The sequence below is a fragment of the Marmota monax genome, unplaced genomic scaffold (assembly GCF_021218885.2).
Source record: "Marmota monax isolate L192 unplaced genomic scaffold, Marmota_monax_Labrador192_F-V1.1 WCK01_AAM20220418_F8-fsc00326, whole genome shotgun sequence".
NCBI lineage: Eukaryota > Metazoa > Chordata > Mammalia > Rodentia > Sciuridae > Marmota > Marmota monax.
Window position 1 is genome coordinate 661,627 of NW_026693533.1, and position 17,682 is coordinate 679,308.

The 17,682-nt window shown below is 31.8% G+C and overlaps 1 protein-coding gene across 8 annotated transcripts in view; it reads right to left on the reverse strand.

Annotated features, from left to right (window-relative positions):
* The window catches only part of Kcnt2 (potassium sodium-activated channel subfamily T member 2), a 387,627-nt gene that overhangs the window by 32,217 nt on the left and 337,728 nt on the right, over positions 1 to 17,682 (reverse strand). For 6 of the 8 annotated variants that reach the window (XM_058583690.1, XM_058583689.1, XM_058583687.1 and 3 more), the window contains one exon: positions 9,410 to 9,430. The exons of the other annotated variants lie outside the window; for them this stretch is intronic. In XM_058583690.1, the coding sequence (XP_058439673.1) occupies positions 9,410 to 9,430 (21 nt within the window). The remainder of the gene's footprint in view (positions 1 to 9,409; positions 9,431 to 17,682) is intronic. 8 annotated transcript variants of the gene reach the window in all.

Below are 17,682 nucleotides of genomic sequence, written 5' to 3' on the forward strand. Positions count from 1 at the left end.
CATTGATTCTAATTGTCACTAAAAGCATTACAGAAAGTATATTTTCTTGAACTTAGTTATGAACTACATAAAATATCTACATCTTCCAATAGAAGTTTTTGTGAAAAGATTTATTTTTTCCCCCAACGTGTGTTTTAGTTACAAAAGACAGCTGGTATGCAGTTGCTTGAAATACAAAAACAAAAAACCTAGTTATTTTATTACTGCATTCAAATATAGTCCTTGTAGGAGAATTTTCTAAATCTTCTAAAAGTATTTAATATGCAATTTAAATGACTTTTACAAAAGTTGTTTTATTGGAATTATTAATATCTGAACTTTTTAAATTATTGCTCTTTCTAAAAGTGACACTCGCATAAACTTTATAAAATGAGGATTTTTTAAAACTCATATACCCCAGGAGAAGACAAAAAATGCATTTTTAAACTCCTGCTTCATTATTTACCATATAAAATGCTTTTCTGATTAAAATACTAAAACATTTCAGGAAACATTCTAAGTAAAAGTGTGTTGTAAATAGTAATATTTCACAAATGCTTCGTAGAATCACAACTAAAACTTAAACTAGTTTATTCTCCACAGGAGAGAAAAACTATGAACAAACTCACAATGCCTATTCTGACTTATTCTTTTACTACCAAATCCGAATTTTACTGTAAGAGTCTCTCCTCCACAAGTAAAAGTTACTCTTTCAACACCATACCAGGGAGTCATATGAAATGCAACACCCATCAAAGCAGAAAGACTGACTTCCTAAAAGCATACACATGCAAATGAACAGCTTCCTAAATTCTGTTGTACCTAAGAGCTACATTCATGAATCTGCTATATTCTCTTCTTTGGATGGAAGCTTATACTCCAGCTATAACATACATTTATTGCTGGTTTTCAAAGTAATAGAATTTAAATTACCAACTTAAGTAAGGTCAGGAAGTAGATCCAATAAAACTCTTTAAATGAGATATAAATTATAGAGGCTCAGTCAACGCTTTACATACAACTCATTTAGTAACAAGCTAGGAAATTACCTCACATTAAAATTCAAACAAAAATTCAAATATGTATTCACATTTCTGTTATGAAACAGTGCTATATTAGAGTGACATCAAAATAATTTATCTAACGTTCATATATTTATGACAGGTTATTTGATTAAAAATTTTATAAATCATATTTTATGTAGCAAAACTTAAGTGGAAGCATTAAAAAATTTAAATACCTTGGTCTTGCAAAAATGGATACTTTTATAAGTCTTAACTCTATTCTCACCTACTTGAGAATTTATTTCATTATATTATAATGAAAATCCTCTTCTGTGGAAGTACAAGACAAACTCTTGAGTAATATATATTACCAATAAAGCATATCAATCTTTGCTCAGCAATTTATATGTACTTGTGCCAGACATTAAAATATATTAGTTCACTCATATTTAACACCTGTTTGCAAAGTTATACCATAATTTTAAATTTATTTGAAGTGATTTTGGACACTGTAGTTCTAACTCTTTTAGTAATAATTTGATTTCCTACAAAAGTGTAAAAATAGTAATTTCTCCAAACCAAATACTCAAAATGTTAAGTTAATATAATGTCACTTATAATTCAAATGATGAAATAATAAACTAATAAGTATTTTACAGAGGAGGGTAATAATATGTTTCTCTTTCAAGCAGGGGTTGAAACATGACTTGTCTTTGTAAATGGGTCTCCTTGGTCATGTGTATCAGGCACGATATAAAGTATACATACAAATTATGAAATGAAATTTATTAACACATTGGTTAAACAACATTAAATGGAGTTTCATCATCATTTTGAAATCTCCAAAGAAGGAAATACCATGATTTACATAAAAAATCATTGAGAACTACATATACATTTTTCAATAAACTCATAAAATAAGTAGTATCTCTTGGTAAATTTCATCTTAACTAGATAAAAAAGGAATGAGAATAGTCTGGGGATTAATTTTAAGTAATCAAAACTAAAAACATGTAAGATTGCTCTTCACATATTTGGTATGTGTATTCCTTTTTTTCATCCTTTCAATATCACATAATGAAAAGTAAACTCAATTTTTGTAAGCTAAGATACACAAATTTGAGTGCTACTTGAGATATTTCCCAGATCTCTTTTTATAACAAAAATGAATAGCCTCCTCATTAAATGAGAATAGTAAGACTCATCTTCAACCCTACAGAAGTCTTGTGAAAATTAATATAATACATTAATATATAAAGAAAACATGCCAATTCTAACTTCTACATAAAATAATATTAATATGAAAATAAAAATTATAATCCATAATTTCAATAACTTCAATAAACATTAGTTATTCTATTAATGGTACTGAATGTGTGTGTATGTGTGTGTGTGTGTGTGTTTTAAAAAGAGGTCTATTTATACATTTAGTTTTCTGATGTCATTCATTGTCTGCTTGTATCTGTGCTCTGTTTTGAACATGACATTGTGATCTAGTTGAAATGTAGTAGGGGGAATGCAATGCTGACTTCATCTTAGGACCTTTTCCTGAACTGAGAATCAGAATGATAGAATAGTTAAAAGCAGGAGTTCTAGCCTCAGATAGACCTGGGTTTAAATACCAGTTCTATTACTTAACAGCCTTGTATTCTTGGTTACATCATGCAAATGCTAAGATTATTCCATTTTCCCCATCTTAAAAAATGGCAATTATATTATTACTTTGCCTACCTTTTTTTTTCCGAGAATATCAAAGAGATAATACATGAAAAGCATACAATATGATGCCTGACAGAGAAAATGCTCAATAAATATTAGTTAATTGTATGGCTTATGGGGTTTTATGAAAGAATAATAAAATGAGTAAAATAAAAAGAAAAAAAATATGAGGGTGATGTAACCATGGAAAATGGATATTAAAAGGAGAAAGAATAAATTTTTGGTGCAGTTTTCTCTGAATCTGACTATATTTCACAAGAAATCATAGTGTTATAATTACATTTTTAGTTTAGTGAATCTGAAGAAGAGAAAAAGTATATAAAGTGAAATTGGATGCTTATTATACTGTACCGTTTCTGTAGATTATTCTCTAAAATTTCTGTGAATAATTAGGATCTGGTTTAACTTTTTTTTTGTATTTTTATTGTCAGTAGCCTAACATAATCATTAATGTGAAAATATCAGAAATTAATATTAATGGAAAATACATTTGCATATGTTTTATAGAATATGTCTAAGAATATACATTAATGTTTTTCATACACCTATTCCAGCAATTTTCTTATTAATTTAAAAGATTAACTTTTTTGACTCATAAAATGCTTTCATTTTATTTGACATAATATTTTACACTTCAAACACCAGAAGTATGGAGTTCAGGTGTGTCGAGGACTCACGGGTAAGAACATACATCTAAGTGCAGCATCAGGTTTAAAATAGCTTGAGGCTTCATTGCTCTTCTTAATTTCTGGTTGTTCAAGGAGCTCTTAACTTAAGGTCTAGCATAATGAAGGCCCTTGTGAAGTCATTTTCTACTTGTTTCCTTGATTTACACATAAAAACCTACCTGATTAAAGGCATATAATTTTCCAAGTAACTGTTAAACTTAAAATGATGGAAAAAAAGATTAAAGATCTCTTTGCAAATAAGAACTAAAACATTAAATAAGAAAATATTTCTTATGCATAAAGTATCCTGGTTACTTTATGGTTTTTAGAAAGGTAGAAAGTGTAAGAATCACAAATGTATCTAGCAGTTTTTTCTAAACACATACAACAAAATGACTCAACTTCCTCTCAATTTTTTATTGAGTAGTTACTCATGTCATAGGTTATTGAGCAATCTATGGAACAAAGTGGTATTTTAAAATAAATCAATTCACCTAGTAGTCTGAAAGCGACTATTTGCAATCTGGATTCATGACTCCCTTAAGAAAGGTTTTATAGGCTTCATGATACTTAAAAAAAAAAATGGTGCTATCTGATTTATGATTCAAGACATTTAAAATTGTTGCTGAAGAAAATAACATTACTGAAGATGTGTCAGCATAACAGCTTATAAAAGAATCCCTATCTAAAGTTTTCCATTAAACAAAGGTTAAATTATAAGAATACTTGACAAAGCTTCTACATTCAAATCCACATTTAACATGGCTAGTGATTCTATGTCCACTGGATTTTTCTTTTTAATTAAAAATATCTACAGAAATATGCTTTATCAATTTGGAAAAGTTCAGTTGGGTATGTTCATGTAATGTATGATCAAAGCCAAGATTAATAATAGTTTTGTATTTACATATTTGTATTTATACATATTTTCAGAATTAGAGAAATAATTAAGCAATCATACAGTCTAAAAAATGCTGCATTTGGAATTAAATAACCAGGCTGTCATTTCAACCACATCAGGTGAATGTTTTATGTCCTTGAACACATCAACTGAGATTCTTATAAAATAGTAACATTAATACTTATGCTGATTTTCCCAAAAAATTGAACAAAAAATCATGAAAGTTTTGTAAATTCTATAAATTTTAAAGTGTAATTGTCATTAAAAAAATTTTGAGTTCAAACAATAGCTTTTTAAAAAGCTAATTACTTGGTGGAATAAGAAAATTATTTGAATCTTGACCTCATTTTTGCATCTAAACATGACATACTTCCTCTCTGCGTTCTCTTAGGTATCTTTTGGTTCTGTCTATATACTTCTATAAATATAAGGTTTATTTATATTAGGTATAATCTCTATTAACTTCCCACTTCAATTTTATAACTCTGAAAATCAAGACATTAATTTAAACACAGTTTAAACCTAGGGTACTTAAACTTTATAAAGCAACCTTTGATATTGGAGAGGCCCATATTTGAGCATGCTAATTTGAGAAGCTCGGGGAGAAGAGGCTTAAAAATATGAGCACAATAGAGAGAAGGTCACAGTGTATATACAACAACAGGTACTAATAGCAGCAACAACAAAAACAGATTCAAAAGAGGAAACAAAAAATGGAACCAAAAACAAAAAATGGAAACAAAAAATGCACAAAGTGGAGGTCATTTATTCCACTTTGAGACTCTTAATTTCCTAATAGAATTTATAACATAAAAAGAGGGAGACAAGTGATTTTTGCCTCTACAACATGGGTTCCAAATTACAACTTTATCATCTCCATCTGAAGGCAAATCTTCAGAGCCTTAACTTATGGCACAAATTGCTGTTTTGAATGGAGACACCACTAAATTTAAAGAAAGTTCCTTAAATTTGTAATGTGCACTAAAATTAAGATAATTTCTATATTACTGGGAGGTGGGGGAGGAGGCTTTTTAAATATAAAGTAAAAGACTAGCCAGGTGTGGTGGCTAATAATCCCAGTGGCTCAGCCTACTGAGGTAGGCAGGTGGATTGCAAGTTTAAAGCAGGCTCAGCAGTGAGACCCTGTCTCTAAATAAAGTATTTTTTAAAAGGGCTGAGGATATGACTCAGTGGCTAAATACCCCTGGGTTCAAATCCCAGTGGTGGGGGCGGGGAAGATCAGTAGATATATCTCACCTTGACCATCAGGACAATTGCACTGTATGAATTGATCATGGTCCTAAAATACTCCATAGTAGGCATAGATGTTCTGATGCAATGAATAATAAATTGAATTAGGTTAAATCTTTGACACTGAGAATCACTTTGACTAAATAGGACCACAGGACCTTCTGACTATCCAATATAAAATTTAAGCCCTTCAAAGATGTATGCACTCAGTGGCTCATTATGCTTTAGCACCCTGAAAGTTCAGCATGGCCACCAAGCTCTGCTTGATAAAAGGAAAATGGACCTACAGAAAAGGGCCAAACTTGTTCCACCTACAGGAAGGGCTGCTTTGTTGGATGCCACAGTGATGATGAACAGGTCATCCTTATCTCAGATCCTTTGTCTACTTAGGGAGTTTCTTGGAATCAATTTAGTGGGCATTGTATAGATGACAGTATTACTATTAAATATGATGAAACTTGCAGGAAAATCACATCCCTAATAAAGGACAGGACTAAAAGATCAGCACGGATGGGTCAAACTTTCAGAGAATCATATTAGCAGCAGATGTCTTAGATAATAGTAGGCTTCATTTACACATTTTTATAGACTTCTGGGCTATTGTCTGTGGTCTGGCTATTTGGCCTAGCTGATGAAAGCAAACAGATTGCCTACTGTGAGGTCAAGATCTCTGCAAATCTCCTGACTCATAGATATAGGAAATTAAATTCAAGGTCACGTATCTTTTCACACACTAATGCCACAATACAAGACTCTTTAAAACACTCCTTATAACCTTCATAATTCCTGATGTCCCATATTTACGCTGACCAATATACACATAACTTCTCTCTAATATACAACACAGGGCTATTAGACAAAGAATTCTAAGAAACTTCCATCTCCATGCCAACCATAATTACAAGTTACAGGTTACTTTAACAAGTTTAAATCGTTACTAAAGATAGGCATGTATAAGTCATCAAAAATTTCATGCCAGTGTGCAGTTTATATTCCCTCTGCATAGTAAACCTTATCCATCCCCTCCCCAATCACAATAAAAGCCAAGGTATTTCATGCTCTCTGCTCCCCTAAACCATTAATGGGAGAGCCCACCTTATTCTCCAAAAGTCTCATCAGACCGTCTTTTCACATATGTGACATCATCAGAACCAAATTTTGGGTGGGGGCCTCCATTCTGCCTCTGTGGAATTATCAAAACATTTCTCCTCTGAACTACACCCATTTAATATACTCAGATATAGTTCTAGGTATTAAATAAACTATACTCTAAATGCCTCTCCCTCTTAACAGATTGTAATCCATGAAGAAAGAGAAGGTATATGCCCATAAACATTAACATATATAGTAAGGGTAAAGTAGCAGTTAAGGACAAACATTATTGACATAGGCAATATAAATAAAATTGCACAAAATGGAGTTTATGCAAAGTGAAAGGATGATTCCATATTGAGAATATCTGTGACTGAGTTCAATAAATATATATATATATATATATATATATATATATATATATATATATATTAAGCTCTAGTGTAAGGCATATTGGATATAATAATAAAAAACAGGGTTTAAGTAAGCATATAATCTCAAGTTTTATATCTCAGAATCCTTAGTTGGATACTGATATAAAACTATGGAGCAGTGAGGAGGAGGAAAATTAGAAATCAGGAATATTGACATATAGAAAAACCAAGTATCATGAAACCAAGGTAGAGGTAATTTTCATGGAATAAAATGGTTAGTGGCTATTATGAAATAGCTGTATTAGTTTATTTTAATTTTGGGGGGATACCATTGAACTCAGGGGCACTCAAACACTGAGCCACATTGCAACCCTATTTTGTATTTTATTTAGAGACTGGGTCTCACTGAGTGGCTTAGTGCCTCAATTTTTGCTGAAGCTGGCTTTGAACTTGTGATCCTCCTGCCTCAGCCTCCTGAACCACTGGGATTTCAGGCATGTGTCACAGAACCCGACAGTTGTTGTTTTTTTTTTTTAATTTTAATTTCTAATGTGCATCCCATAATGTGTTTTTTTTTCTTTTTAATGTGGTACTGAATATCAAAACCAGTGTCTCATGTATGCAAGGCAAATGTCCTACCACTGAGCCACAACCCCAGTTCCCACATGTGTTTTTATAGAAACACTGAGGACAAGGAGAAATAGGGATAATTGGTTTATTTAAGCCCATAGAATTGTCTATTGTGGAAGTTTTCAATTATGGGTCATATGCCTTCCATTTATACAACTATGTTATACAAGTTACTGGTGACCCTGAGAAGTAAATTTTCTGTATGATAATTTGTAATATTTAATGTTTATTATTCATAAAGTCGCTATAACTCTATTAAGTTGTGTTATTCAGAAACATGCTTAAAATGTTTTATTAAATTGCCTTAATTATCCCATATACTTAGGATTCTGGTACATGAAAAGACTGACAGGATGATGGAGGAGGAGATCACAAGTTTGTTCTTTATGTTAAGAAATTGGAATACCTAGGCCTCAGAACACAAATTTCTACCCACTACCATAGAGGTCTTGGTTGTAACCAAAAGGCACGATGAATGTTCTGAGTTAATATATAAACGAAAGACCAAAACAATGTAAATATGGCTTTTGTGAATATACACTGAGGGCTCAAACATCAATTCCCATTTCAAACAAAGCATTTGTTGACCTCAGAAGAGATGCTGGAAAAGAGAAAGTGGCTAGAACTGTGGTGTCACTAATCAATTCTGAATCCAGATCTGGCACTTCTTAGGAAATGCCTATGTGCCTTGAGAAATGCCTGAGTCTCAGTTTGCTTTTTTAAAAATGGTAATAATATTTGCTTTCTGGCTTATTCCACGCAGCAGATGTCATTTGGTTTCACCCATGTTTTCCTTCTCTAAAAATGTTGAACTCATAAAAAAAAGAGTAGATGTTTTCTTATCAGGTATGAAGAGGTGTGGGGAAAGAGGAGATGTTGGTCAAAGGAATAATCTTTCAGTTTGTGTTGGAGACCTAACACACAGCATGGTAACTACAGTTAATAATAATGCATAATGTGCTCAAAATTTGCTAACAGTCAATTTAAATAGTCTCACCACAAAAATATTCTTAAGACTATTCTTAGATACTTCAATTAGGTAAAACAGCTTCTAAAATTCATGTCTGTATTCTGTATGCTTTTATGTCTCATCAGTGCTTGTACTAAGAATAGCATCAGGGTTCTCCATTGCGGTGAGAGAAGGATCTGTTTAATATCAAGCATTTGAAAAGGAAAGGAACACTGATTTTTGAACCACTTTAAGAACTATAATTGCATCTTGAAATAGCTTTCATTAATTTTAATTAGTACAAAATATTAAAACATAAATCCACTTTAGAATTTAATCTTTAAAATAGTAAAAATGAGGAAAAATAGTACATTTTCTTTTCTCAACCTTAATATTTTTTCAAAACATTAATTTGTTCCTCAAATTCAGTTTAGGCTAGCCCTGAAATTGTGAAAGATGAACATCTGTTAATTATTAAGGCACAATTCTGCCTATACAGTCAATTTAATAAACAAAACTACTAAAGTTGTGGGCTTTTAAAAACATTATGTTCATTGGTTTCTCAGTTGTTACTCAAGCAGGTAGAGTTTTGATATATTGATAATCTGAAAAAATCCAAACTGAACTAATGCATACAAATTATTTGAGGATGAATGGTAACATTAACTTTCATTCCTTTAGGGAAAATCTAAATACTATCTTGAAGAGAACACACTTCAGTATGATATATTTTATTTTTACTCTGAAATACCAAATTCATCCTTTAATGTTCTGTTCCTTTAATCGTTTTGAATTCATATATTAAACAATTTAGGAAAAAGAGACAAACAGAAGGTACTTACTTGTGATGCTATTTCTCGAGACTGACACAGAGGGAAAAAAAGAAACACACAAAATACAATTTAGACAATGACTTAACAATACATACATGAAACAATCATGAGCAGACACAATATGACATACCCACATGATACTAAATAATCTAATTATGTGCTTATCTATCATAGGTTTTTGAGGAAAGGGGGATGAAGAATAAGCTGTTATTTTTAATGTTTACCAAAGATTTGTTGTTTTCAAGTTATTTTTATTTTCTAACATTGTGTTTTCAAATTTGTTAGAAAGAAAAAGTGGTACTTGTAGGAGAAAATAATAAAAAATATATTATGGAGCTACCATATCTAGAACAGAGTACTGGACATAATCATTTACATTCAATAATCATTATTGGTATTGGTATCTGTGCTAGTAATTTTAATTTTGAATCTTATAGCAAAGATTGATTTTTTTTCTCTTACATATAAATATGATTCTGAATTATATATTCAGAGTCTAAAAATCAATCTTTCCAATCAACTTATAATAGTGAATTATTTAGGCATTTTAAAATTCGTGCTTAGGAATAATTCTAATGAATAAAATTATATTCTTTTTTGGGGGGGATATCATTGAACTCAGGGGGCACTGAACCACTGAGCCACACCCCAAGCCCTATTTTGTACTTTATTTAGAGACAGGGTCTCACTGAGGTGCTTGGCATCTCACTGGTGCTGAGGCTGGCTTTGAACTTGCAATCCTCCTGCCTTAGCCTCCTGAGTCACTGGCATTACAGGCATGTGCCACTGGGCCTGGCTAATTATATTTATTTTTAAATAGGAAGAAGTAAAATGTTTAACTCTATTCTCTGATGTAATATAACCCATCTAATCATTATCTAGCATTATCTACTAATTGCAAATATAAAAATACATAATAAAACATTTGATTGTTGCCTACTTGCATTATTTATCCCAGAATTCTTGACACATTGGCCACAAGGGGGAAAAAAAAAAAAAAAACATTTAGTCAATGATAACCAAAAATAGGTAGCAAGAATTTAGAAAAAAAAGAAAGAAAGAATTTAATAAAATACTTAAATGTCAATTTCCATTTTAATAGTAAGGAGTACATGATTGACAGATTGCCCTGTCAGCGACTATTCCACTAAGTACATTCTTTTCACATACATTTTGATATTTATTAGCACAAATGGTCCAGAAAATAATTGGGTCAAAATTACAAATTAATAGTAGTTAAAATAAAGATTGTTGAGCTGCATAGTTTCTAAGGGACTTCCACAGTCCAGAAAGCTATTTTGATCTCCTAAAATAGGACTTAAATCACAATATTCAAGAGGCAAATTTCAATGGAATCTCTTCATTTTCTCTTTGGTCAAAGCAAAATACAATAGAGGTCTTTGTTTATACCTGCAAGCCTACTTTCCTAATAAGTGACCACTAGGCAGATTCTTTAAGGCTATTTATTGGTTATAATGGTGATCAATAATCAAGGCAACATAAAGATTTACAAATTTATTGGGTACTCTATAAAAGATGTTGGTGCTATAAAAATGATTTCAAATGAATTGTTTCTCTTTTTTTAGTAAAATTTTCACTGATTATAGTATACTTCAAGCAAATGTGATTTTTAGTATAATGTAAAACTAGAGGCAAATGAACCTTCACCTTTTCTTATCCGAAAACCACAGGGATAAGTATGTTAATTCAGAATTTTTCAGATTTTGGATACAAGTTAGTGTATCATATGCTGCCCCAATGGAGAAAACATGAAAACATTAGGAGTCCTACAATGAAAAGTATAAATATCCTCTGTAATTGGAATAAGTAAACTTAAGTAATCTGATAATGGTTCAGATAAAACTTTGCCACTAAGGTCCCAGGCGTGTTAGCGCTCAGCTGTAATCACAGAGGCTCAGGAGGCAGAGGAAGGAGGATCACAAATTCAAAGCCAGCGTCAGCAATTTTGGGAGGCACTAGGCAACTCAGTGAGACCCTGTCTCTAATAAAATACAAAATAGGGCTGGGGATGTGGCTCAGTGGTTGAGTGCCCCTGGGTTCAATCTGTGATTGCCCCTCACCCCGCCCCCCCCCCCAAAAAAAAAAAAAAAGAAAAACCTTTGCCACTAAATGAGTTTGTGATCTCTTTAGGGATTTCAGAATTGTTTTTAAAGAGGTAAAGAGTGGTGGAGATAAATATGGTTTTACCTTATCTCCTAAAATAAACATGAGTCCTTGTGTTTCCTGATATTTGTTTTTTGAACCAGGAGAGTCTAGGAGAATCTGATGTTTGCAAAAATTCCCTTAAGTAAAAACACATATGGTTATAAGGTCTCCAGGCATGTTGATATGTTACTGGTATCAACAGATTCATTTGTACCCTGTTCTTTATAGACTGGTTTTCCAGTCACTGTCTACATTCCTACTTTACCCTCTGCTTATGTGTTAACTTTTCTTCACCAATTTATAGACCAATAGGGGAAAAAACAGATAAAATTCCAGTACTTTTATAAATTTTGTAGGATTTGCTCTGAATATTCCTTATCATTATTTGTCTTTTTAAACCTCTCTATTAAACTACTCAGTACTCTTCAGCACAGCCAAATAGACACATGACTTATGATATATTTTCTAACTCAACATTTAACATACTATAATACTGAAGACTATAAAGTTATATTGCATGCAAACCTGGGTCTACCTTTAAAGTGCAAGGAAAGCTGCCGCAGTCTGGCTGGGCACAATCAGGAGCTGGAAGTTTGCTGGGGCCCCTTCGGCTGTGGCTCTCAACAGAAAGCAATGCCTAGTTTTCATATTCATTTACCCCTACTAGATTCTTACATGAAATGTTGACATTAAATAAAAGTTCTTCATTGAAAGACTAGAATTTAACCACTCAGAACTATGAACTGAAGAAATAATCAATAGTCTAGCATCACTATTTTATGCCAGTTACTTTATTTGTAGTACTATCAGTTATAAATGCATAGTTTAGTCAGAGAATGTTATGATTTATTTTGAAAAACAGTGGAAACTACAGTAATTTCTCTTATTTCCATCTCAGAAGATTTAATCTGTTTTGTATTTTTTAGCCAGATATGTTTGTCTCTACTTTTATTTCTATATAAAATGCTTGAAAGTTGTTTCTTTGTCTTTATTTTTTTGTCAGTTTTTGTTTTAATCTATTGAATTCTCATTTTGAAAAAAAGAGGTATTAATAGTCTTTTTCACATATACCTGCAATCTATAGACACTGACATCTTAATCATTTTGGCTGAATCAAAATTCACAATGTATTATGACTAACAACAATCAACAGATGAGATAAATAAAATATGATTAGTATTTATTTCTTGCATACTTTTATTGTTGATAGAGATGTTATATTTCTAGAGTTAATAATTGTTTAAAGTAAGACAATTATCATAAATAATTATAATCAAAATTATATTACAAAATATATTTTTTAAATATGTACTTAACAATAATTCATTCTGAACTCTTTGACAATTGCCTAATCTTAAAAAAAAAATGTAAGATGCATTAGGTATTCTGCAGATTTCATCTTCCTAAAAAAATCTCCCTGAAGCCTTCTGGCCTTCCCTAGTTTCCCTTTATTTCTAGTGGTTTTAAACATCCTGGGAATTCTCTTGGACTCATTTTTACCTCCTAGTTTCCATAAAATGTTTGGTTTCCTGCACAAGATGATTAATTTCCAAGTTTACACATTGATTTTGTTGGGAGTCATTTTCTTAGAAAGCTCACAAGAGAGGATATTTTTAGAGACTCGGCATATTTGAAATATGATTTATTCTACTCCTAAGCAAGTTTGATAGTGTTAACTGAGCACAGATTTCTAGTTTAAAAACAATATTCCTTTCAAATCTTGAAGCCCTTGTTCCATTGTCTTTTGGCTTGTAGTACTGCTGTTGAGAAATCCCAAATGCTGAGTGGAATGTGACCTATCCCCCAGCCTCCTACCTCATTTTTCTGGATGCTTTTACAATCCTCTTTTTTCCTGCACTGTTTTGAAATTTTTGTGTTGATGTATCTCAATATAAGTATTTTTAACTTATTGCTAATGGCACTTAGTGATGATTCTCATGTGGTAATTATCACATTTCAATTCTGGGATTATTTTTGAAATTTACACTGATATTTCTTCAATTTTGCTACGTTTTCTGTTTTGGAAATTTTGTAATTTAAATCTTAGACTACTTGGATTAGCTCTATAATTTAATCTTTACTGTTTCCCATGTCTTGAATTCTTAACTTTACACTGTTAGCAATTTCTCTAATATAAAATAATAAACTTTTTTCACTTCTACTATATTTTTAATTCTCCAGTATTCTATTACAACTATGTTTCTTTAAAAATATATTTCCTGTTTATTTTCATTCACATAACATTATTTTTCTAGTAACATTAATTGTGGCTTTTTAAATACATAACTTTACTAAAACACACTGGGCATATGATGTAACTCAAAAATTTCAAGTATTAAATTCAAGGTTATTTTGGTTAACCTACCAAATTGTGCAAACCACCATAAATCAGTTCTAGATTATTCCCATCATGCTAATAAGTTCCACTTGTCCATTAACTGTTCATCTTCATTCCCCTGACTTCCCTCTGCTTCACATAAGTGAAGTGCCTTGAATAATTTCTGGTACTAAGCACAATTTTATTATTGGTCCTAGGGATAGTATTAGGGATGTTGATTGACTAAGTGCACTAGTTTCAGCACATTATTCTGATATAATGTTTATGAGAAAAGCTTTTAATAAGAATGTGGACGCATTGCTTGTACAAGGAAATGCTTGGCAGCAGTCTCTATGAATCAGGTTTTGTTTTTATTAATTAGAATGAGAAAAATAGTGTTATGGTTTAGATATAAGGTATCCCCCAAAAGTTCATCTGTTAGAGGATACAAGAAAAGTTAGAGATGAAATGACTAGGTTATTAGAACCTTAACCTAACCAGTGCATTAATCTTATAAATGGATTAAGTGGATGGTAATTGTAGGTAGGGCATGGCTTGAGGAGGTAGGTCATTGGGGGTGTGCCCTTGAAGTTTATATTTTGTCCCTGATGAGTGAGAGTACTCTCTCTGCTTCCTGGCTGTCTTAAGCCTCTTTCTTCCTCCACACCTTTCTGCTATGATGTTCTGACTTGTATTGGTCCAGAGCAATGAGGCTGGTCATCTATGGATTGAGACCTCTGAACCTGGGAGCCTAAATAAATTTTTCCTCCACTAAAATTGTTCTTATCAGGTCTTTGAATCACAGTGGCAAAAGCTAATCAACACAGTTAGTATCTTATTTCTAGGTCTATAAGGTTAGTAGCCAATGTGAACTGAGCAAAGAAATCACAGTACTCAAAACCAGGGTAAGTAACTAATATACTTTTTGTCTTGATACATTTGCCTTTTATGGGCATCCTATGAATGAAATTATGTAATATTGATCTCTCCTGTCTGTCTTTCAGTTAGCATATGTTTTTGAGGTTCATGTAAGAAGTTTATGTTTCTAAACAGAATTCTCTTATATGGATACAAGAACAATGATTGTTTCAAATTTGAGGTTATTATTAGCAATGTTACTGTTATAAATACATATCTATTTCTTTTTATTAAATATCATAAAAGTAGGTTTTTTTATCTTATAAATTTAATTTTTCTCCTTTCTCAGTGGTCCATCTTACTTACAATATTTCCCATTCCTGATTGTTTATTTTGGTATCTATATTTTAATATTAGAAGTCTTCCTGAATCATGAGTTCAAAGCCAGCCTCAGGAAGAGTGAGGCACTAAGCAACTCAGTGAGACCCTATCTCTAAATAAAATACAAAAAGGGCTGGGGATGCGCTCAGTGGTTGAGTGCCCCTGAGTTCAATACCTAGTAACTGCCCCCACCCTCCATAAAAAAAAAAAGTTTTCCTGAGATAGCATGAAATTTTTGTTATCTTCTCATATTTAAAGATTAAGGGAACAATATATGGGGAATTCTGTGCAAGATTCTTTATTTTGTGAGTTCATGGTAATCTAGCTAGATTAGTGAATTAGACAATCCCTTTGTGTCTGTGTTTTTTGACCTTTCTATTTGGCTTGACCTGATTCCCTAGGTAAGATACTTCTATTTGCTGCTGACAGGTAAAACATACAGAATATACCTTTTCTCTGATCTCAGAATTCACTGGGATAATCCTGGCCCTCAATTGTGTCCAATTGTTTTCAATTGTTTGTGAAATGTCTCCCATTTCACAAACAAAAGTTCTCCATAAAATAAGCCTTTAATATGTGCCATGTGAGTTGAGAGACAGTAGACTTTTTTTAATTGTGAGGGAGAATGGGGATCTGAAAGCTCTGTAAGCAAGTACACATCTGACTCTCTAATTACTGAATAAAGAGTTTCTACCTCCTAAAATCTGGTTGTTCGTTAATTTCAGTAGGAGAAAACACTGATGAGTTATTTCAATTTATGTTTTTGAAACACCTGATATTGAGAAAGAGGGTAGAATGTCTAAGCTGATCTTTCATTATACCCACTACATTATTATTATGTTTTTATGTAATCAAAAAGAAATAATGTCTCTTCACACAAAATTCAGTGTCATAGTGGATTAATATTTAATTGATGTTCCTTTTCTGTGTGTCTGTGCATGTGCGTATGTTGTTATTGCTGTTACTTTAAAAATAGAATGTGAATCTAAGGGATATTCACTTTAATGATGCTTTTGCAACTTGCAAAGCTATGATTGAAGGTAAATATTGTTTATCATGTTATCTAAAATCTCCTAAGTAAAAAAGGTCAGAATATACTAAATTATTTTCATAAATGACCAAGAAAAACAAATCTTATATAATATAAACTTACATTCTTTCATTCATTAGACCATAATTGCTACATAAGTCAACATAGTGCTATTTTTGCCTCATTTACCAGGAAAATAAAAGTAGAATTAATGCTAAATTGCAGTAGTCAGGGTATGTTAAACCTGAAATACCATTAATGTCTTTTTAAATATATTTTGGTGGAAACGTGTGATGGTACTACTTTTTTCTTGAATTATTTCTTACTTTTTATAGAATAGTCAAAACATAAAATTTAAATAAAAATGTGTCAAAGGTGAATTGAATTCAACACAGAGAAATAGCAAGTATCATCTTTCATCCAGTTTCATTTTATCTTCCCAATGACATGGGTTTTTAATGAAAAATAAAGGTTTGAAGATTCATAAGAATTCTACTGAGGAGATCTTTGTTGGTGAAGAGCAGAATTGATCAAAATGCAGTAAAATCCTCCTTGATGACAACACAAATACTCAGTTGTCTTTTCCCTATTTATCACACTTTACACAGAACACATAGACCCTTTAAATAATAAAAAATGACTGACATGAATATGGACTGGGCCTTACATTCAAATTTATAAGGCTTAAATGTAAAAATAAAATACAGTAATATATCATATGAAAAACTTCTTTATTTTTGCTACATCAAATAATAAATTGTTGGTATAGGCTCAATGTTTATGTTTCCCATGCCACCCAAAAAAATCATTAGTGCAAATCTAATCCATAATAATATTTGGAGGAGAAGCTCTTGAAAGGTGATTCAATCAAGAGGGCTGATTATAAAAGAGGCCCCAAAGAGATGTCAGCTCCTTCTACCATGACAGGATGCAGTGAACTGGGAAGCAGGCCCTCACCAGTCACCTTATCTGCCCAGAATCAGCTTGAACTTCTCAGCCCCCAGAACTAAAAGAATTAAATTTCTGTTGTTTATAAGTCATTGAGTTGATGATATTTTATTATGGAAATCTTAATGGATTAAGATAATGCTTAATCACTTAGATGTGAAAGCACTTGTCTTCTTTTAACCTATAATTAAATAATTTTTGAATTCAACATTCTTCAAATTTTAGGCATGGCTGCCAAACCATCTTACATATTTAAATATTTGGTATGTTTCTCCAGTCATTCATTTCTGATTTTCTTTGATTGGCGATTGCTTTTTGTGGTATGAATCATAGGGACCACATCCAAATGAAAGCTTTACTGCAGCAGAAGAAATGATAATAAAGCTCCATTTGTTATCCCAAAAGCTACAATGATACCACCAGAAACCACCTCAGGAAAACTGAATTATTCCCTGCTGGCCACAACATCTACCTATATAAATTCCAACTATATATTTAATAAGAAAACAAAAATCTACCCCATTAACCTTATGCTTTTTTTAGTTTTTTTTATATACAAAGATATGTTGTTTTTGTCACAAA